At 41.2% G+C, this 23,277-nt stretch overlaps 1 protein-coding gene across 1 annotated transcript in view; it reads right to left on the bottom strand.

Annotated features, from left to right (window-relative positions):
• Positions 1-3,410: 3,410 nt before the first annotated feature.
• The window catches only part of LOC129034653 (polypeptide N-acetylgalactosaminyltransferase-like 6), a 231,123-nt gene continuing 211,256 nt past the window's right edge, over positions 3,411-23,277 (bottom strand). The window contains exons 7-8 of the mRNA XM_054484099.1: positions 22,175-22,324; positions 3,411-3,647 (exon numbers count right to left, since the gene is read on the bottom strand). Coding sequence (XP_054340074.1) covers positions 3,480-3,647; positions 22,175-22,324 — 318 coding nt within the window. The 3' untranslated portion in view covers positions 3,411-3,479. The remainder of the gene's footprint in view (positions 3,648-22,174; positions 22,325-23,277) is intronic.

Genomic DNA, 23,277 nt, shown 5'->3' with positions numbered 1-23,277 from the left:
AGCTATCATTGACTTTCTTCACAGAATTAGAAAAAACTACTTTAAATTTCACATGGAACCAAAAAAGAGCCTGTATAGCCAAGACAGCCCTAAGCAAAAAGAACAAAGCTGGAGGCCTCATGCTACCTGACTTCAAACTATACTACAAGGCTACAGTAACCAAAACAGCATGGTACTGGTACCAAAACAGATATATAGACTGATGGAAGAGAACAGAGGCCTCAGAAATAAAGCCACACATCTACAACCATCTGATCTTTGACAAACCTGACAAAAACAAGCAATGGAGAAAGGATTCTCTATTTAATAAATGGTGTTCGGAAAACTGGCTAGCCATATGCAGAAAACTGAAACTGGACTCCTTCATTACATCTTGTACAAAAATTAACTCAAGATGTATTAAAGACTTAAACATAAGACCCAAAACCATAAAAACCTTAGAAGAAAACCTAAGCAATACCATTCAGGACATAGGCATGGGCAAAGACTTCACGACTAAAACATCAAAGCAATAGCAACAAAAGCCAAAATTGACAAATGGGATCTAATTAAACTAAACAGCTTCTGCACAGCAAAAGGAACTATCATCAGAGTGAACAGGCAGCCTACAGAATGGGAGAACATTTTTGCAATCTATCTATCTGACAAAGGGCTAATAACCAGAATCTACAAAGAACTTAAACAAATTTACAACAAAAAAATGACCCCATCAAAAAGTGGGCAAAGGATATGAACAGACACTTCTCAAAAGGAGACATTTATACAGCCAACAAACATGAAAAAAAGCTCATCATCACTGGTCATTAGAGAAATGCAAATCAAAACCACAATGAGATAACATCTCACACCAGTTAGAATGGCGATCATTAAAAAGTCAGGAAACAACAGATGCTGGAGGGGATGTGGAGAAATAGGAACAATTTTACACTGTTGGTGGGAGTGTAAATTAGTTCAACCATTGTGGAAGACAGTATGGCGTTTCCTCAAGAATCTAGAACCGGAAATACCATTTGGCCCAGCAATTCCATTACCGGGTATATACCCAAAGGATTAGAAATCATTCTACTGTAAAGACACATGCACACATACTTTTATTGCAGCACTGTTCACAATAGCAAAGACTTGGAACCAATCCAAATGCCCATCAATGATAGACTGAATAAAGAAAATGTGGCACATATACACCATGGAATATTATGCAGCCATAAAAAAGGATGAGTTCATGTCCTTTGCAGGGACATGGATGAAGCTGGAAACCATCATTCTCAGCAAACTAACACAGGAACAGAAAACCAAACATCACATATTCTCACTCATAAGTGGGAGCTAAACAATGAGAACACATGGACACAGGGAGGGGAACATCACACACTGGGGGAACATCACACACTGGAGTCTGTCAGGGGGTGGGGGACTAGGGGAAGGAAAGCATTAGGAGAAGTACCTAATGTAGATGAGGGGTTGATGGGTGCAGCAAACTACCATGGCATGTGTATACTTATGTAACAAACCTGCACATTCTCCACATGTATCCCAGAACTTAAAGTATAATAAGAAAGAAAAAGAAAAAAAATAGCCCTTCAAAAGAATGCTTGAAAAATCAGTAAAGATAATGAAATAACTCTTCCCCAACTATAGCCTGGTAGTTTAACTAGACATTTTCATTAAGTTTCAGGGAGATAACAAAATCATGAACATGTATAAGAAGAGGCGTCATGTACTGTATTAAAGTTTCTGAATGTGAATATTACTTTAGTGGGCATCCCCAGGGAGGCATAGTATTCTCATCTAGTGACTGAAAATCTCAAGTTAAATCACAGTAATATCCAGAACCAGCTTGGGTAACAGAGTGAGGCAACACAGTACAAGATAAAAAACACAGGAATAGGGCTCAGAAGACATCAGCCTTGCCAGGAGTTGGTCCTTTCTGGGCTTTTGTGATTCATCTGAAGAAGCAAAGGGACTGGATCCTAGGAGTCCTCCCAGTTCTCAAATTTAATGCTCTAGATCCAAGATGTTATATAAATTTTTATTAACAGGAAAACCAACTTCAAACAAAAAACAAAAAGAAAGCAAAGTTAAAACATTTTTATACCAAAAAAACTTGAGAGATGTGTAATAAACATGATTCTTTTTTCCCGAGAACCACCTTGATACCTGTATTTTCTTCCCCCAACGTGATATTATTGAACAGTAAAAAATTGCTTTAAGGATTAAGTGTTCCATTTAGTTTTCGGAGCATTCCTTTCTTCATCCCTGAAATATTGTCCCATTAACAGAAAATGGTGTCAGAAACACTTTATTAATGGTAATTCCTTTTATGAGCTTCCAAATAAAAGAACATCATTAATATCAACACTACAAAAGAACAACAACAAGAAAAAAATAAAAAACAAAAGCAAAACCCAAACAAACGAACAAATAAAACCACTTCTAAGCTTCCACCACTGACTAAACAGAATTGAAGTGAACCAAGCCATTTTCACATATCACTTGGAGTGTAGATTTATTTGGGTTTAAGAATCTCCTAAACAAATTACATCAACCTCACTCCATTTCCTTGCTTAATAAAAATTATGACTGGACAAATATCAGACTTTTAAGATTTTAAAAATAATAGAAAAGTAAAAATAGATTTCCCAGGGAAGACCCTCTCCTAAATCTTATATGGTTTTGCTGCTTCTGTGAAATCTTTCTTTGGAGTCACTTGATAGCATAGATTTTTGTTTTTGCTTTTGTTCTAACTGGATTCATAGAAGGGCACTGAATTAGAAATTCAGTGGATTCTTGGAGCATGAACTTTCATGAATAAGAAACCTTTGCTCTGAAAAAAAATGGCAAATATAAACGAAAGAATGGGAACACTGGATGTCCATTTCATTATGTAATTTAAGTCTTACATTAGATATTGCACCCTCATTTAAAAATAAAACAAAAAAAAACCCAGAATAGTATGAGCACTCTGAAATCATCTGCAGCACTTTTAAGGGTTAAACCTGCTGAACCCATTCTTAGTCAGAGAATGGCACCAAAGAGTACAGCTCACCCCTTAAGCTTGGTTAGTTCTAAACCTGTGATATCCTCAGGTTGTCAGAGCAGTCATGCACTCCGTTTTCACCCCCCTCCCACCCAGTTAATAGGATCCATTCATAGCTACTCACTACTGCAGGATTTGACCTGAGAAATGCTAGGATTTATTAGCTCAGCAGTTGTTTTGAAAAGTCCCTAAATTATCTTTGCCCTTGGCCAGCAAGGGAACTGCTAGTCTCGAGTTCTCAGAAGCAGCTGGTGAGATTCTCAGCCAAGTTCTTCAGATGCAGGAAGTTCTTCAAAACAACCTACTTTGACATGGCATTTACAAATTTTTAAACCAGCCTTCCTGGATCGAGGAAATGTTATTCCTGACTCCTTCGACCCAGATGCTGGCTAAAATTTAATTTATAACCTGTAGGTAATCACTCTTTCTTCCTTTCTTCTTTCTAGGAGCTGGCATGGTGGTTAAACGTTTCTAAAACAGTCATATTAATGTGTTCAAAAATCCACTGCTGAGTCTCAGAGAGAGGGTCACATCTGGCCATGAAAATCTTCTTCTCTGCGGGGTTGCAATCCATGCAGCTGTTGCTCACAGGATGGAATAATGTTCTGTCCTGGAGGAGTGAGGAAGAAAAGAAAAGACTGTTGTAATACGTGGTGAATGGTTACAACCCAACACATACAGAAGTAAGATATTTCTGTTTATATTTCAGTATATATTCATTGTGTAAATAGAACAGCTCCCAAATCAAACAATAGCAGGTGGAGTTGCCAATATGGAATGTGAATTTGTAGGCTGTATTGGCACCATGTAGGGCCTACAAGCAGGTTCAATTAGAGACAATAAATGTATTCATTCATTCATTCAATCATCCACTTTTTTAAAAAAAGCAATCCATTCATTTTCTGCTCTGTGGTGAGGTTTTTGCTATCTGCTTAGATTTTGAAAATAATAAGTATATGGGGTTGCCTGTCAAGTAGCCAATGATGTAGCTATCTGGGAAGAAACACATACACAAAAAATTATATTTTAGTCCACAGTAAATAATACCCCCTGCTCACACGCACACACAATGGCTAGAAGAGTCATAATTCCCTCACATTGAATCTCTAATGGGAAACAGAAATACAAAAGAAAAAAAAAAACAGCAGTCAAAAGTGCTGGGTTCTCAGCTGCCCTTTTCAGAAGATGAATATGAGTTTGGGACAAGGGACACACAGGCAATAGCTGAATGTACAAATTCAAATTTGCTAGCTCTTAAGCTTCAGTCTCCTCTCAATCCCTTTATTGATATAATGCAGGTGTTCCAATGCTGCTGTTCTCATTGCTTTCCGCAAAATGGAGGAGGCAACATTCATTTTAAAAAAGCCCCCAGCTACATGATGCAGATAACAGCCCAGTGAATGAAAATATACCACGGGGACAGAAAGTTTAAGTAGTGAGCAAGCTCATTATCTGAACAAGCTCTGTTAACACACACCCCTTTTTAATTGTGTTAAGTGGTGAAAAGGTAATGCTAAAAAAAAATTTCCTAACTAGTAATAAATTTACCTCTAATGTTGTCTATAATGCCAATAATACAAGAAAACATCCCCAAATCACTGCTTATATTTTAGGATCAAGTAATGTTTTATTATTTAGTTGAGGAAAGGTTTACAGGCTCTGGTTACCTTTATCTGAGGAATACTAAACTTGCAATGCTTTTAGAATTAGGAGTTTCTCAGGCACCCTTTGTAAACATTTCTGGGTTGCTCTTGGATTTTAAGACTCCATCAACCAATATTTAATGTCCTTTTAGGATCCGGATGTTTGCATAGTTAAGCACTGCATGAAGGAAGAAAGAATAAGGAAGGAGAAAGGCAACCTGCAGGCAATTTAGTTTGCCTGTTTCTATTTTCAGTGTAAACAAAGAGCTGTGCCTAATACAAAGGCTTGCTATTCTCTCCTGCTCTCTTTATGAGTTTCCTGAGTTTATTGTGGATTTTACTTTCCTTACACAAAGAGGGCTCCTGAGATCTCCTTGCCATTTTCTTTCCCTCCTGCTTCATTAATTCCACCCGTGTCTGACCCCAGGGAAAGACTCTGAGAAACTCTCTCCTCCCTCTCCTCTGGGGTGGAGGAAGCAGCTTCCAGGAGGAAGGAGAATGCAGGCTGCAGCTCACTCCGCCAGCCCTTCTTTCTGGGGGTCCTAGATATTTGCTGTCCCAGATGCCCTCTCCCCGCCGCTGCTGTGGCTCCTCAGGCAGCAGTCTCCTTCACTATCTTCTCTCTTCTTCCCCAGCATCTCTCATGCTCATTCTCTCAGCCCCAACCAATAGTGAAGCTACATGGATCTAATATATTTAGGTCAGTTTTTCAAAGAGCACTCTTAAGCTGTTATAGTCATGAAAATTCTAGGTGACCCGCTACATTCTAATTCACTTTGTTCTATACACATGCACTTCTTGCCCCCTCTTCACTATCTGTATTTTTTCCTGTTGTTACCTTTATCAATAGCTCATGTGGGGCTGGGTACCGTGGCTGACGCCTGTGATCCCAGCACTTTGGGAGGCCGTGGCGGGCAGATCCACGAGACCAGGAATTCGAGACCAGCCTGGCCAACATGATGAAACCCCGTCTCTAATAAAAATATAAAAATTAGCCGGGCGTGGTGGTGCACGTCTGTAAATCCAGCTACGTGGGAGGCGGAGGCAGGAGAATCACTTGAACCCAGGAGGCAGAGGTTGCAGTAAGCCGAGATCAGGCCCTGCACTCCAGCCTAGGAGACAGAGCAAGACTCTGTCTCAAAAAAAAAAAAAAAAAAAAAATGCTCATGTGGACCCTCCAGATGAGCACAATTTCCCCCTCAAAACACATAACTTCATGAGAGTTAAGAAATGAGAAAAGGAGTAGGACATGTTTCTATTCTCTTTTCTTCCCTAGCTTGTGTACCTCAGCATGCATGCAAATGCCAAACCAGCCTTTCTGAACATTTTATTTTTTCGAACATTATTTTCTGAGCCATCAACAGATCATATTTTTCCAAATCCCATATTGGAACACATGCTCTGAGAAATACAGATGTACTCCTGGGCTGAACAAAGTCGAGTATGCAAATATACCACTACCCTGAACCATCCAGAATATGTTTTCTGTTCTTGTACTTCATGTTCTCATAAAAGTTGAAAAATTGGATTCCCTTCATCTGTCTATGTCTGAGAAGCTTCATCAGTAAAATGAGGTGGGGGGATTAGATAAATCTCTGGATCCTCTCCTAGTCATAAAATTGAATGAGCATTTTATTCCAAAGGTCACTAGTGACAGAGACAAATGATGAGGTGTCAAACTAGAGACCATCCACAGTGATCAGTAGATCCACAGACTATTTGTTCCCTGGTTGGAGACAGAGCTCTGCTCACCCTTGTCTTGGGAGTGCCCAGGAGTCCCGGAGGTGAAGCTTCTCGAAGCGCCCTCTGCCTTGCCCATGGCAAGCATTTTCCACTTTTGACCTTGGGGGCTAAGCTACATCATTGCCATCTTTACGTTTCTACTCAGCTAAGCTTGTGAATCACTAAATGTCTTTCCTGGTGCTTTTCCTGGTTGGACTTAAGTCAGTGGATCGAGTAATTGTCTTTTGAATGTGGTCTTTGGTTCTATGACAGCCTTTCCCTCCTCTGCCCTTCACCTCAGTGGTCACAGCAGTGATGGCTGTAACAGAACTGAACACAGTTTCTTCTGTGGAATAGACTTCTGAGTGTTTCGGCAAGTCTGCTGTTCTAAAACAACCCTCCCTAAAGGATGATAGAAGACGTCCTTTCTGTGCTTTTAACTAGATTGTTCTTTGTCCAGTCCTGGGGGATGGCACGGCCTGTGCTCTGGCTATTCACAGTGTAATCCAGCAGTGCATTTCCCTTTACTCCTCTCACTTTTCCTGGATGCCTACTCCATCTATTTTTGTGTCTTTCTGTTTGTTTGGGTTTTGTTTTGTTTTGCCTGAGAAAATTAGAAATCCTTGAGAGGAAATGCAAAAGTTTGAATCCAGGACTACTTCCTAATCAATGCTCAATGCCAGTCGATCAGTCTACCCTGGCAAGTGTAGGTGCACCTTTCCAGGTAGCTCATTGAAAGGGGCACTTCTTTATAGCAGGCCCGCGGACTTGATTGGCATGTGTGTGACACTTTGTGGCACTCACGGGTTTGTGCTAGACTTTATTAGTTTCCATAGTCCTGTAGGCTCCGAACTCTAAAAGAATGTGTGAGTTACAGAAAAGATTCCACACTGGTCATAAAAGAACCAAATGCTAAAGATGCAAAGATAGTAAAATAGGTATATGAGTCCATTATGTATAGGTAGGTGATTCCAAGAATGAAACTACCACATAGTGGGTGGAGAGACAAGACGGTCCTGGGAAAGTGCTTGGATTTGTGGCGTAGGGGATTTATCAAATTTTAGTCCTGCTATGTAATCTTGGACAACTTGTTTAATTTTCTGAACCTCAGGTTACTTATCTGTAACATGTAAATGACAGTATGCCTCACATATTTATTTTGAGGATAAAAAGAGTTAATAGATATAAAATCACTGGCATAGTGTCCTGCCTATAAGTAAATAACTAAGTAATAGTGATTCCTCCCTCCCTTTCTACTACTTTATTTTCAGTCAGGGAGCGTCCCTAGTTCTAAAAATCAGAATGTACCAACCATCTGGTCTGAGACCAGCTATTCGACACCAAATTGTGTTTTCTGAAGTCCTGGCAAAATAGAATTTTCAAAAGTTAGCCTCTGCCTCAACTGGTTATCCAAATTGATGCAATAGTACCTCCCGTTTTAAGCAAAAGGATTTATGGAGCGAAGGTATCTATGGCTCTGAAATGAACTCTTCTGTGCAATTATGATCAGAGCTTGTATCTGATCTATGTGTTTAGGTCCTTTGCCTAGAAGATAACATTAATCACATCAGTTGAGTTTGACAAATATTTACTAAGTGACTTTTATTTTCTGGTATGTTTGAGGAGAGAGCATAGAAAGATAACCTAAGAGGCACCCTCTGACCCATGACATAGGGAGACCAATAGGTAAACAAGAAATGTTTGTAGTAGGCCAGGCGCGGTGGCTCACGCCTGTAATCCCAGCACTTTGGGAGGCCAAGGCAGACGGATCACCTGAGGTCAGGAGTTTGAGACCAGCCTGACCAACATGGAGAAATCCTGTCTGTACTAAAAATACAAAATTAGCTGGGCCTGGTGGTACATGCCTATAATCCCAACTACTCGGGAGGCTGAAGCAGGACAATTGCTTGAACCTGGGAGGAGGTGGTTGCAGTGAGCCAAGATCACGCCATTGCACTCCAGCCCAGGCAACAAGAGCATCTCAAAAAACTGCATCTCAAAAAAAACAAAAAGAACATGGCACATGTATACATATGTAACAAACCTGCATGTTGTGCACATGTACCCTAGAACTTAAAGTATAATAATAAAAAAAAGAAATGTTTGTGGTAAAAAAGTGTCAATGAGATTATAGATGAGGGTGAGTAGGATATGAATTAGGTTGTTCTAGATTTAAGGAAGAACACATTAAAAACTATATAAAATAATATATATACTTATGCATTCAATTTATTCAGCAAAAAAATATATTGGGCACCTGCTATTTTCCAGGCACTATTTTAGGTGCTTGGAATATGAACTTAAAGAGACAAAAATCCCTGCCCTCCTGGAGCTTCTTTTCCAGAGGTAGGGGTGAGGTTGGGGCAGTGGGGGCACAGACAATGAGCAATGAACGTAGTATGTAAACACATAGCCTGTTCAGAGGTGACATGAAAAAAATCAAGGCAGTCAGAAGGACCTGGAGTGCCAGGGGTGGGGCCACTGTGAATATTGAATAGAGTGGCCAGGGAAAATCTCACTGAGAAGGTAACATCTGAGGAGTCTCAAAGAAGGTAAGCTAATTAACCATGCAAAGAGTCTCAGACCTTCCTACCCAGAGGGAATGGCCAGGGTCTGGGCCCTAAGCAGGTATGCACCCTGGTGGTTAGAGAACAGTGAGGAAGCCAGAGTGAGGAGATGTTGTCAGAGGTGATGGAGGTTGGGTCTTGTGCCACAGACCAGCAAGTCATGTGGTGTAGCTGGAGCAAGGGGAAAAATTCCAGACGAGGATATCCGAGAGATAGGCAGGGGCCACATCATGATGAGATGGTGGTACAGTGCTAAGGCTTGACTTGTCATGAAAGTATCTCAGAATGGTCACTGGGAGATTTGAACAAGAGTCACAGGGTCTATAGTTAGGGTGGCAGTGAGGAAGATGGAGGAGGGGTAGAAAGGCATTGGACTGCAATAAGAGAGAACCACCAGAGGCTACCGCAATGATTCAGATTTCAGCTAATGCAAAAACGAGAGCAATGGGGATGAGGTGGGGGTGACCCAGGGAGTGATCTGAGAAGTGAAATGCATTGGGCATTCTGATTAATGAGATGAGGAGGTTGAGGTAGAGGGAGGAGGTGGATGTCTAGAGGAAAAGCTGTATTGAGGCAAGAAATGCAGAAAGAGAAACAGGATTGGTGTGGGAATGATAATGAGTTCAGTTTTAGGTATGACGAGTTGGAGATGCTTATGGGACATCAAGGTTTAGACGCCCAGTGAGCAGTTAGATATAGACTGGATCTCAGGGTAGCTCCTCTGTGTCAAGTTGGGAGACTCGAGTTACCCCCTCCTATCAATTTCCATGTAAGTAGAAAGATTCATTTCAAGAGTATACATTGGAAGAGGATGTTTCTGTAAGAGAGAACTCCTTCCTGTTCAAAGCCTTTTGTGTCTAATATGGCTATGAGGGAATGAAGGCTTGGAATTAAGAAACCAGTTTTAATCCTAGTTTTATCTCTGACAATAACCTTTTGTGGTCACTTAGTTTGTCAGTGATTCAGGGTTTCCATCTGTAAAGTGAATGGAGTGAGCAGGAGAGGAGTGGGATGAGACAGGGAATTAAAAGATCTGCTTTCCCACCTCTTAGGGTTGTGCAGAAGAACAAGGTTGATATTTGACTATCCTTTGAGCCATCTGGAAGAAAGACAAATCAAGGAGGCTTTTTCTGCCTATTTTTACTGTTGGCATCTGAGAGAACGCAAATAACACCTTGATAGGCATAAAAGGGACAAAGCAGTCTTTTTGTCTACCCTTTTCCTTTTTTTTTTTTTTTTGACAGCTAGAATTCCTCACTGGAGGAGAAAATTGGTCTTCCTGCATTAGTGGTTAATTTGGCCAATCAGAATAATGTTTGTTGGCTGGGCACAGTGGCTCATGCCTGCAATCCCAGCACCTTGGGAGGCCGAGGTGGGTGGATCTCCTGAGGTCCAGGAGTTTGAGACCAGACTGGCCAACATAGTGAAGCCCCATCTCTACTAAAAAACATAAAAGTTAGCCAGGCATGGTGGCGCATGCCTGTAATCCCAGCTACTCGGGAGGCTGAGGCACCAGAATCACTTGAACCCAGGAGGTGGAGGTTGCAGTGAGCTGAGATCACACCACTGCACTCTAGCCTGGGCAACAGAGCGAGACTCCATCTCAAAAAAAAAAAGAAAAGAATTAATGTTTCTTAATGCCCTGACAGAGCCCCTTGGTGTGTGTGCTGAGACGGTGCTGGCTACAGCAAACCTTCAAACCCTCCTTCTGCTCTTCTCACCAGCATTTTTGGGCTGTGGTCAAGTGATGTGCACAGTCTGTCCTCAGTTCTCCCGAGAGCAGCCAGGATCATGAAAAAAAAAAAAATCAATCCTGATGTGTTCGATGCCTGCTCTGCAATCCATTCAAACACTTCACACTCTCTTAGCTAAATTCTTAGCCTGACCTACAAGGTCTTGTATAGTCCTGCTTCTACAGATGTCTGGCCTTTTTTATATTTTTGAGATAGGGTCTCACTTTGTTGCCCAGGCTGAAGCGCAGTGGCACCACCTTGGCTCACTGCAGCCTCGACATCCCGGGCTCAAACAATCGTTCCCTCTCAGCCTGAGTAGCTGGGACCACATGTGTGCTGCCACCACACACAGCTAATTTTTGTATTTTTTTTTGTAGAGATGGGGTTTTGCCATGTTACCCAGGCTGGGATGTCTGACCTTATATAACTTTTTTTTTTTTTTGAGACGGAGTCTCGCTCTGTCACCCAGGCTGGAGTGCAGTGGCAGGATCTCGGCTCACTGCAAGCTCCGCCTCCCGGGTTCACGCCATTCTCCTGCCTCAGCCTCCCGAGTAGCTGGGACTACAGGCACCCGCCACCACGCCCAGCTAATTCTTTTTGTATTTTTAGTAGAGACGGGGTTTCACCGTATTAGCCAGGATAGTCTTGATCTCCTGACCTCGTGATCCACCCGCCTTGGCCTCCCAAAGTGCTGGGGTTACAGGCGTGAGCCACAGCGCCCGGCCCTTGTATTACTTCTAATGGTAAAAACTGCAATTACTTTAGTACCAACCTAATAGTTCATTTTCTGTCGCACGTATGCGTTTCAACTGGCTTCTTTCTGTTCTGAGAAAACCAATATCCTGCTTATCTCAGGGCCTTGCACAAGTTGATCCGGACGTCTGGGGTCTTTTTCTCCATCACTTTCTTTACCTATCTAAAAAGGTAAAAGTCTCCATCTTTTCGGTGTCCATTTAGAAGTTAGTTTGTCAGAGAAGGCTTCCTCACCCTTCTGATCTGGATAGTGCCCAGTGTTTTGTGTTCTCATATTACCCTGTACACTTCCTTTAAGTAGTATTTGTCTGCTTCCCCTCTATACTGAAATCTCCATGAGTAGAACAAGCCCACATGTTTTGCATCTTGTTTCCGTCTATCCATATCTCTTTAGCTCCCCTCAGTAAACCTGCCCCAAGTCATGTGAACATAATAGCTACTATTCGTCAAATGTATCTAGGCGTCAGGCAGTGCTAAGTATTCTACCCAGAGTTTCTCTCTCTCTCTGTCTTTTTTTTCCCTACCTAAACCCACTTAAGTAACCTGAAGAGATAGTGAATGTGGACAAACAGGAAGCTAGATTCACTTATTCATTCATTCAGTGAATTTGAATTAAGTACCTATTATGTGCCACAGAGTGTTTTAGATGCTGGAAAGAGTGCACGAAAGAAAGCAGAGAAAAATTCCTGCTCTCATGAAATTGATGTTCTAAGATTTAGCTACAACTAAATAGTTAAAATAGTACAGAAATGTACAGTGTAGAAATATGACTAGTTAGCCCATCTATTTCTGTATGCAGATCTATTTGGAGAGCTAAAATCAAATCAGATGTTATCTTGCTGAGTGCATGGTATAGTAGCGGCTAACATCAATTGAACTCTTGTTATGTGCTATGCTCTAGGTGCACTTAATTTTTTTTTTTAATCATCAGAATAACCTGCTAAGGCATATACTAAAGTAGATAATAAAGGGAATTATTATCCCCATTTTATAAATGAAGAAACAGAAATTCATAGTAAGAAAGTTGCCCAAGGTCCCAAAGCCAGCATCCACAGTGGGGCCAGTGACTATTATCAGGCTCTGCAGGAGCCAGAGCCTGTGCTCTCTCTCTCTCTTTTCTTTTCTTGAGACAGGGTCTTGCTGGGTCACCCAGGCTGGAGTGCAGGAGTGCAGTGGCATGACTCACTGTAGCCTAGTCCTTCCAGGTTCAGGTGATCCTCCTGCCTCAGCCTCCCAAATAGCTGGGACCACAGGTCTGTGCCAGTATGCCCAGCTATTTTTTTTTTTTTTTTTTTTTTTGGTAGAGACAGGGTTTCACCATGTTGCCCATGCTGATCTTGAACTCCTGGGCTCTAATGATCTGTCTTGGCCTCTCAAATGCCTCGGCCTCCCAAAATGCTAGGATTAGGGATGAAACATAACTCAGAGGTTAAGAACACAGACCGGGCGCAGAGTCTTTGAGTTATGTTTCATCTCTTTTCTTGGCTGAGCCAACTACCAGTCCTGCTCCCACCCCACACCTGCTTGGTAGGAAAGAATTGTCCTGATCAACAAACACTAATTTGATTTTTTCATAGTTCCTATTAACAAGATTCTTTTCTGTTTGTCAGTCTAGATCTGGGCAGGCATTCAATTCACAAAGACTTTCTCTTTATGGAAGAGCCCCAGGAGAGTCATAACAGCGCCTTTCTATTTCAGAGTGACCAGAGAATGGCAGTTAAGTATGTTAGGTAAACAGTAGGAATATTGGTAAGTTGAAATGGCAAAAGTTAGAAGGTCATAACAACCTAAGTGGTTTCAGCTGGGTTAGACATACCGCTAAAAATAGGATGGGAAGATAGAATTAATTATTGAAAAGGCAGCTTCACTGCTGGGGCGAATGTATAGTCCTCCTGAGAGTTAGCCTAATTCTTCTTTGATAAGGTAACTGAATTTTCAATTTGCACTGAAATTTTCTGCATAAGGGTCACAACTTCTTAGGATAAAATGACATAAGTCATCTGTTACCAAAAGGGGTATGTTGCAGACATTGGGCATCTGGTTTTCAGCAAGATGTTTGAAGAGTCCAATTTTGTTTTCTTATGGGCAAGCTGGAGAATGGTGGTCTAGAAGATAATTTTACATGAATTTTTATCTGGTTGAGTAACTTCCTCCAAATGATGCTCATTAATGGATTTTGTTACCTCTGCTATATGACAGAGGGCTCAGTGCTTGACTTTGCACTGGGATCAACAATTTAGATGAAGGCATGAATGGATGCTGATCCAATCTGTGGATGGAACAAATTATAGTTCAATTGCTATTAAGTTGAATCAAAATGTTTAAATCCAGGTTGGGATAATTATAATAGGATAGAGTTTAATGGAAAAAGTGGATAGCAACATAAATGTAAAAGATGACCTGTACAGGTATAAGATTGGAGAGATATGTCTGTTTAGCAAAGCAAGAGAAAAAGACTGAGATTTTTTTTTTTCTCCAGTACTGAAAACTCATTAAGAAGCTGAGTGTGTGAAGTTAAGGCAGGAAATCAATCAACTCAGGCTAAATTAACAGAAACATTGCTCACAGCAAAGCATGCTAGAAGCTCATAACAAAATGTGCTAGAAACTTATTCTACTTTCTTTGTTGACAACATTTTTACAATATTGTGTTCTGGGAATCATGCTACTCTCTAAGACTATCTGCAGTACATTAGGGGTGAGTGTCCAGGAGATGGAGGTAGGTTCAAATTAAGTCATATGGAGAGCAGTGGCAGGAAATTGGGCCATTTAATTGGATTAAAGACCAGGCAGGTATTTATTCAAATATTTGGGATCTGTCTTGAGTAAAATGAATTAAATATAATCTGTGTGGTAACCAAAGGCCAGGGAAGAGCTTTTTGGCAATTAGGACTGACCGGGGAGAGTGTGACTGCCCAACCTCTGACCACATGTCCAGGATTTTTTAGGGACTTCATTTATCAGAACCAGAGTTGAATTACATGACTTTTAAGTTAAATTTGTTGTATACACTTTCCTTAATTTTTGGTCCCAAATCAATACCTGTGCAGAATGATTTAAAATAACAACCTCGAGCCCTTCTATCTGGCATCTTTGTGGACCGGTACATCCTCATTTTATGAACTGAGAGCCCAAAACCTGGCATATATCATAAGTTACAACAAAGAGTCAAATGTAGGCAGATGCCAAGAATTCCACCCACTCACTTTTTAAATGAATGGGATTGTCACACTGTTATCAATTTAGCCTGGCAGGTGCCTTCTTACCTGTACTTCCTGTTTGATGCTATTTGCAAGTCCTTTATTATGAAAGTTAAATTATAAGAACCCCCAGAGAGCAACTAAAGAAAGTAATTTTAAATCTTTTATTTTTGGTCTTTGGGAGGTTGCATATGTAGTTTTGAGACAAATAAATGTGTTAAGTTTTATCCAGCACAGGTTGGGGTTTATGAAGGCAGGGGTCATATCAATAATTGAACTAGTGGTTCTTTAAGCCAGTCAATGAATGCTTATTTAGGAACTTCATATATTAGGTATTAGGCAGGCCGTATAGACATTTTTTAAAAAGTTCTTGCCCTCAGGTAGTTGGCGGGGGTGAGGGGGCTAAGTATGTATAATATACAGTGTTTTAAGTAGAAAGAAGGAAACAAAATGCTATAGGAAACAAAATGCTATACAGAAAGAGGGGAAAATTCCAACTAGAGCAAAAGGGAGGAGTAGATTAAAGAAAGAAGGTAAAAATTAGAGCTACAAAAGTGATTCTCCATCTGACTGTCTATTAGACTCTCTCGGGACCTTTCAAAGAATATCAATACCCAGGCTTCACCTTCTAGAGAGCCTCAGTCAGTCTATCCTCATGCAAGTACATTGCCTTAATAATACACCTTTGTAATGTTTTGATACCTGGTGCTTTTACAATGTTTTAGTACTTTTTTTTCCTTCTTCAAGATTTTCTTAGCTATTCTTGTCCCTTACATTTCCCTGTAAATTTTGGAATCAGGTTATCAATTTCCACAAATAAGCCTCCTGAGATTTGTTTGGTTTTGCATTAAATGTTTGGATCATTTAAAAACTGACATCTTCACAATATTGAGACATAATCCTTGAACATGACGGATCCCTCTATAGTTTTTAAGATTTTTCTTAGTGATGCTTTGTAGTTTTCTGCATAGAAGTCTTTCACATCTTTGCCGTGATTTATTCCTATTTTGTGCTTTTCACAGTGACCAAATGGAATCACTTTTAAACTTCATTTTCTATTTTTTGTTGCTAGTATATAAACAATTCATTTTCATCTTGGGCCTATGCTAAATGTATCTATTCATTTTTAAAATAGTTTAGCTGCATAATCTTTTGGATTTTCTAAATACCCAAACATGACATCTACGAATGGACTGTTTTATTTCTTCCTTTCTAATTCTTATTCCTTTAAAGGTCTGTATCTTGCCTGATTACACTGATTAGTTATCCTATAAAAGGTTGAAAAGCATGATTATAGTCAACTTTCTATTTTATTTCCCATCTCTGGAGGAGAGCTTTAACATTTCACCACTAAGAGTGATGGTAGTTGTGGGTTTTTGGCTGTACTTCCTATTAGATTAATTTAGTTTATTAGTTTACTTTCTGTATGGCTAAGACTATTTAGTTACATGGTAAAAACTTGAGGATTTAACAATAGACCAATGTATATAAGACCTCTTGACTTACAATAAAAGTGTCACTTCAGTGCAGTGGGAAACAATGGTCTTTTAAATAAATGGTGATTGATCAATAGCATGTCTCTATCAATATATATCTATATCTATTTCTATCTTTGTATATGAATCAACCCTTATCTTACATTATACACATAAAAATATTTCAGGGAGGGCTGGGCGTGGTGGCTCACGCCTGTAATCCCAGCACATTGGGAGGCAGAGGTGGGCGGATCACGAAGTCAGGAGTTCGAGACCAGCCTGGCCAACATGGTGAAACCCCATCTCTACTAAAAATACAAAAAGTAGCCGGGTGGCATGCGCCTGTAATCCTAGCTACTTGGGAGGCTGAGGAAGGAGATTCGCTTGAACCCAGGAGGTGGAGATTGCTGTGAGCCAAGATCACGCCACTGCACTCCAGCTTGGCTGACAGAGTGAAACTCTGTCTCAAAAAATTATATATATCTATATAGATATATAGATATATCAGGGAATTATAAACCGAAATGTAGAACATTAAGCAATAAAATTTCCAAAGATGACTTGGAAGACTAACTACATGAAAGCCAGGAATTCCTAAGCAGAACACAAAACCCACGAATCATAAATAATAGCTTTTCATTAAGACACTCCACTAAACAGAAAAAAGACAAGACACCAGCAAGAATAAGATATTGCAATGCATACATCCAATGAGGCACTTATATATAGAAAAAAATCCCTAAAAATCTGTGTGAAAAAGCCAGACAGCCCATGTTTTGAAAATGGGCAAAAGACTCAAGTAGGTGCTGCACAAATAAAATATCCAAAATGGCTAACAAACATATCACTTTACAATCACAGAATAAAAAAGAAAAAGAAACTGACAATACCAAGTGTTGGTGAGGATGCAGAGCACCTGGATTCTTGGCAGTGCCTGTACCCTGAGCATGGCCCTTCAGGCCTTTCCATTTCAGTGCATGCTGGCCTAGATGTCACTGCATCTCTCTGCTTAAGGACTTTCTCCGGACTTAAGAATGGTCTGTCTGTAAGAGCAGCAGGCCAGAGGTATCAAGGGAGTTGGGGGTATTTATACACCATTCCAGTCAATCTTTGGTCAGGAACCTGACTAAAAAATTGACTCCCTGATGTGTGTTCTATATACCATTTCCAGAGATCTTCAGTAGGATTGAGTTCTAATTGCCTGCAGTGGTACTTGCTTGATAAGGCACCCTTTATTGGCTCCAATATCTCCTCCATTTCACTTCCTCACTCCCTGTCAAGATTTCTTGTACCATGTGCATTAAAATTCTTACTTTAGGTTGCATATATGGGGAAACCCAAATTAAGACATAAGCTATAATCTAATAAAATGTTTACTTAAAATGAAAAGGGCATGGGAGATAGCTCTCAATTTTAGAGGGATAACAACTGTCAGTATTGCCTAGGAGAGATTGCTTTAATGATATGGTATATTAGGATATACCTTGCCATGATGATCAATGTAAAAAGTGCATTGTCACCAACACAGATGGAAATCTTATGATCAGAAACTGTGCTAGAAGTTTTCCATAGTTTATCTCACTCAGTTATTATCATTATTATGTTGGTGAAGCAGTTGAAAGTCATAAAAGCAAAACAACTATTCAAGATCCCCTTACAATTTCAGGATGAATTGGGGTGTATTAAGCCTGAATAACTCTAAGGGCTGATGGTCAGCTGTTATGTTGGCCAGGTTGTGAAGGATCCAGATGAGTATTGAGAGGCTAAAGCACTCGATCTTCTACTCAATGAGAAACGAAATGAAGTCATAAAACAGAGGAATGCCATGACCAGGTTTTGTGAAATCTCCCTCTGGCTTCAGGATGGAAGATGGGGAAGGGGAAGGGGAAAGACAGGAAGCAGGGCAGCCCTTTAGGAAGCCATTGCAATAACCCAGGGGTAAGATGTGAAGACTGAACCAGGCAGGGGCTGGCTATAGAAATGGCAAAGAGCGGGTGGATTTCAGAGATATTGGCTGAGGGGGGCAGGTGACAAGTCTTAGTGACCAATGACTGGGGATGGAAGTGGGTGACAAGTCTTAGTGACCAATGGGGGTTGAAGAAGAGGAAAGACAGTTTCCTGTTTGATGCTGGATGAGGACAAATATTTTTACTGTGGTTGCCTCAACAATTCACTGTTCTTGTAACAGGGGTCCCCCTGGTGGTAAAAGAAAACCGGGAACAGGATTCCTGGTCCTGGGTGCCTGTTATTGTAGGAAACAGCTGTGCAACTGAACATAGCCCCAGCATCGTAGAATAAGGATGCTCTTCTCCTTTTGTGGTGGCAAAGAGCCACATCTAAAAATAACTAAAAGCAGAGTGAGAGTTGCTGAAACCAGGAAGCAAGGCCCGAAAACAACTTTCATCCACTCAAGCAAGGTGGCTTCTGGGCACCTTCTCTCTCCAAGATATCTCCATGTAGCTGGGAGGGAGGGGTTGGCTGGTATCAGTGACACTGAATCCAAGGCATTGGGGAACTCTCCTAGGAAATATTGATCTTATTCCTTAAGAGCATGGCAGAGGAAATAGTAGAAACTTTAAAGCCAGATTCACCTGTGTTTGAATCCACATATCTGCTAGTATCAGTTTCTTCCTGTGTCAATTATACACAATAGTACCTAAGTGGTTACTAAGTGGTTTTGAGGTTTGAGATAATGTGTGTAAAGCATCAGCTTGATGTCTAAATTGGAGACGACGACGATGATGATGATGATGATGATGATGATGATTTTAGGAATTTAGGAGATGGCTCACACAGCCCTTTAGGCAATTAGTAGAGGGCTCTGATTGATTCATGAATATGCTTATAAAAAGTGGGAGTTCCAGGCTGGGCACAGTGGCTCATGCCTGTAATCCCAGCACTTTGGGTGGCTAAGGTGGGTGGATCCCCTGAGGTCAGGAGTTCGAGACCAGCCTGGTCAACATGGTGAACCCCTGTCTCTACTAAAAATACAAAATTAGCAGGGCATGGTGGTCATGCCTGTAGTCCCAGCTACTTGGGAGGCTGAGGCAGGAGAATTGCCTGAACCTGGGAGAGGAGGTTGGAGTGAGCCAAGATCATGCCATTGCACCCCAGCCTGGGCGACAAGAGCGAAACTCCATCTCAAAAAACAAACAAACAAAAACATCCAAAACTGCCAGAAGCCTCCAGAGCCAAGTACTGCATCCAAATAGACAAGGTAGCACCCCAGAGAGATTTCTCTTTGTGCTTTTTCTCTTTATGCCTTAGGCATAGCCCTTGGAAAAAACAAGAGGAATTTTCTAAAACAGGTGTGTCTGAATAGGCCTGAGTCATCCACCAAAATGTGATATTTCAGAAACTTTCCATTTTGAGCCTTTGCATGTTCCTGATTAAGTATAAATACCTTGCTTGCTGTATAAATACACATGGAGTATAACCTTTTGCTAAGTAATGCAAGACCAACAGCTACAAAAAGCTGAGAAGAGAGCCACAGCACAATTGAATCTAGTGGTTTCCTTTCACAAATCCCTTAGGATCCTGGAAAGGTTTAGCATTGAAGCTCCTAAGAGTTTCCCCTTGAACCCACTGCAGCCTGTTTTTTTTCTCCCCAGGAGCTCTGTGTATTAGTTGGTCTTATCCATCTGTAAGCTTTTTAAGCTCCCTAATAAAAACAATTGCATTTTCTTGGCTTAACTGCATATTATTGAGTGGTTGGTGTGTCATGCTATAAATGTACAGTAATGAGAAATGTTCTGTTCATTAGGGACCACCAACATACTAAGCAAATGGCCAATCAGCTATTTTATTGATGTGCGCAGAAAGTAACTCTTTAGATGTCAGAATATAATCATTAAAAAAAAAAACCTTACTTTATTGCACCACGCACAGGCTGTATCATGTTGAATAGCAAAATAGTTTGATAAGATGAATCATTTATTATACATTTCATAAAGAAAACGATGAGGTTTTCCTATTGCAGTGATATTCCCCCAGCCTCATTTTTATCGGATACCATCTTCTGAGCTCCTTTCATTCTAGATTGTTTTGTAGAAGTATATAACAACTGAATTTTTTTTTTTTTTTTTTTTGAGATGCAGTTTCGCTCTTGTCACCCAGGCTGGAGTGCAGTGCAATGGTGTGATCTTGGCTCACTGCAACTTCTGCCTCCCAGAATCAGGCAATTCTCCTGCCTCAGCCACCCGAGTAGCTGGGACTATAGGCATGCAGCAACATGCCTGGCTAATTTTATATTTTTTAGTCCAGATGGGGTTTCACCATGTTGGCCAGGCTTGTCTTGAGCTCCTGACCTCAGGTGATTTCCCACCTCTCCTCCCAAAGTGTTGGGATGACAGGCGTGAGCTACTGCGCCCAGCTCAACTGATGTTTTGTAATTTTGCTAGACACAGCCACAACCTGCCAGGTGTTTGGGTGGGGGTGGGATGCAGAATAAACTTACACAAACAAGTCCACCTTTGGGTGAATATAGTTTTAGAAGCTCATCTCTAAGAAGTGGAAACTAGAGTGCTTATTAAGTAAGGGAACAAGTGACATAACCAGTCCTCCCTCTACCCACACTGATTCTCCACCACTTCTCTCCTTTAGCTTTCTGTAATTTGGGGGGGACACTGACCTTGCCTCAGCCACAGGATGGCCAAGTTCATGAATAAAGTGGGGGATATTCCATTTTCCTTATAAGGCTGAGGCAAGGCTGGCCTCAGAGTGTGAAAAAGCAAACAGAAGGCAACTTCTCCCTGGCTGAGAAGGCCCCAGCAGGTCCATGGATTTGAGGGGCAGAATGGAGCTTATGGAGTAATTGCTAATTGACAGCCAAGTTCTATCCCCAAAAGCAAAGAATCTGAAAAGCAATTTTGTATAGTATTCTAAAAAGTTGTCAAAAGGAAACAATAAAAATATTTTCAAACAATAACTTAATTGCTCTTTATTTTATTAACTCAATAAAATGTGACTTTATGTATGTTTTTGAATTTTTCCTACCATTCACTGTTAACTTTATAATTTTTGAAACTTTTAAATTCCCCAAATAAATTCTTCTTTGCTACCTTTGGGCAGGATTTTGGTGAAAATGTAAATGGGTCACTTTGTGTATAAGGATTGCAGCAATTATATCTACATAGATGTATAAATATTTGTGTAAACATCATTGTCTTAACCCAGACAGGTCCCAAGCAAGTGAGCCTGAGATACATAAAAAATGAATGGATGCCACAATCTGTGTGTATGTGTGTTGTGTGTGAATGGTGGTGTTAAAAATTATGCATGTGTGGTTTTGCTTATTGGATATGTGGTTCCTCCTTTTGGGAGTGTTCTGAGTTAAACCTAGACCCATCCCTTGTTCTGGCTCAAAGCCATTTTTCAATCAGAACTGATTGTGATGGCCATACTTATAACAAGTGAAGCCAAAAGCTTGCCCCTTTCTACACACTCGATTTTTCCCTTCACCTTTGCTGGTGATCTCCGGATGTGTGAGCCAAATGTGTGTATGTATGACTAGGTAAAACTTCAAATCAAAACCCCTTCCTGCCTTCCTTCCTTCCTTCCTTCCTTCCTCTCTCCCTCCCTCCCTTCCTCCCTTCCTGCCTTCCTGCCTTCTCTCTCTCTCTCTTTTCCTTCCTTCCTTCCTTCCTTCTTTTTCTCTCTCCCTCTCTCTTTCTTTTCTTAATAGAGTCTTGCCCTGTCACCCAGGCTGGAGTGTAGTGGCACAATCTTGGCTCACTGCAATCTCCCCTTCTCATGCTCAAGTGATTCTCCTGCTTCAGCCTCCTGAGTAGCTGGGATTACAGGCACCCACCACTATGCCTGACATTTTTTTGTATTTTTAGTAGAGACAGGGTTTCACTATGTTGGTCAGGCTGGTCTCAAACTCCAACCTCAGGTGGTCTGCCCACCTTGACCTCCCAAAGTGCTAGGATTACAGGTGTGAGTGACTGCGCCAGGCCTAAAACGGTGTGTTTTCAAAGAAAACTTTGAGTAAGAATAACTTAAGCCACAGCAATTTGAGAATGATCACAGTGGACTGACTCTTACCTTCCGGTATCCCCAGAGCTGGTTCCCCTTCAGGCCGTGACAGTCATAGAGTGTAACGGGGCTGTTGTGTGAGATCGCATCAAAGCAGTATTTCCGGGTATGCAGTGGCTCACCAGGTCGAATATCTTCTCTCCATCCAAAGGTAAAAAGCTAGCAAAGCAACAGTAGCAGAAAAGCTGCAGTGAGTTTGATTTGGAGAGAAGATGCAAGGGCAGGAGAAGGTATGTCTTTTAGCAATGTAGAACTCCTGCTTAGTGATCTACCAAAAAGAGCTAAGTCTCAGCCTAACAGAGGTGTTGGAAAAGGCACGTGTCATAAAGTGCTATAGCAGTAACAGCTGCACTTTTGGTCCAGGCTGCCAAAAAACACAAATGAAGAGTTTGCAATCAGGTACCAGAGAAAATACAGAGGGTGGTGGAAAAAGAGATGCAGGGAGGGGCATGGAAGAAGGAGATTGAAGAAGGAGTAAGAGGACAGAGGGAGGAAAGATAGAGGGGAGAGGGAGGAGGGTCAGAGAGAGAAATAAAGTGTTAGTTTGTTTGTTTTGAGATGGAGTCTCACCCTGTCTCCCAGGCTGGAGTGCAGGGGCGCGATCTCGGCTCACTGCAGCCTCCGCCTCTCAGGTTCAAGCGATTCTCCTGCCTCAGCCTCCCGAGTAGCTGGGATTACAGGCGCAGGCCACCACGACTGCTAATTTTTGTATTTTTAGTAGAGATGGGGTTTCACCATGTTGGCCAGGCTAGTCTCAAACTCCTGACCTCAGGTGATCCACCTACCTCGGCCTCCCAAAGTGCTGGGATTACAGGCGCGAGCCACTGTGCCTGGCCGGAAAGTCCTTAATAACACTCTACGGTCTTTATTTAGCTAAAATGTTACTGGAACAAATCCTACACAGTTTGCCCAAATTTGCAGATTAGCTAAAGAGACAAGGAGTAGAGATGAGCCGAATTGATTCTAGCACCTTGAAAAACCTAATGTAAAGGAAAGCTAAGCTTGATGAAGTGAAGAATGGGCCAATTAATTTCCCTAGGGTTGGTAAGAGTAATTCTGCAGGGCAATGTAGAAAGTTTTAGACTGTAACTCACAGTAAGAAATGCAGTTCA

The sequence above is a fragment of the Pongo pygmaeus genome, chromosome 3, assembly GCF_028885625.2.
Source record: "Pongo pygmaeus isolate AG05252 chromosome 3, NHGRI_mPonPyg2-v2.0_pri, whole genome shotgun sequence".
Taxonomy (NCBI): domain Eukaryota; kingdom Metazoa; phylum Chordata; class Mammalia; order Primates; family Hominidae; genus Pongo; species Pongo pygmaeus.
Note: the sequence above shows the minus strand (reverse complement) of the source record. Positions and strands in the feature narration are given on the sequence as shown.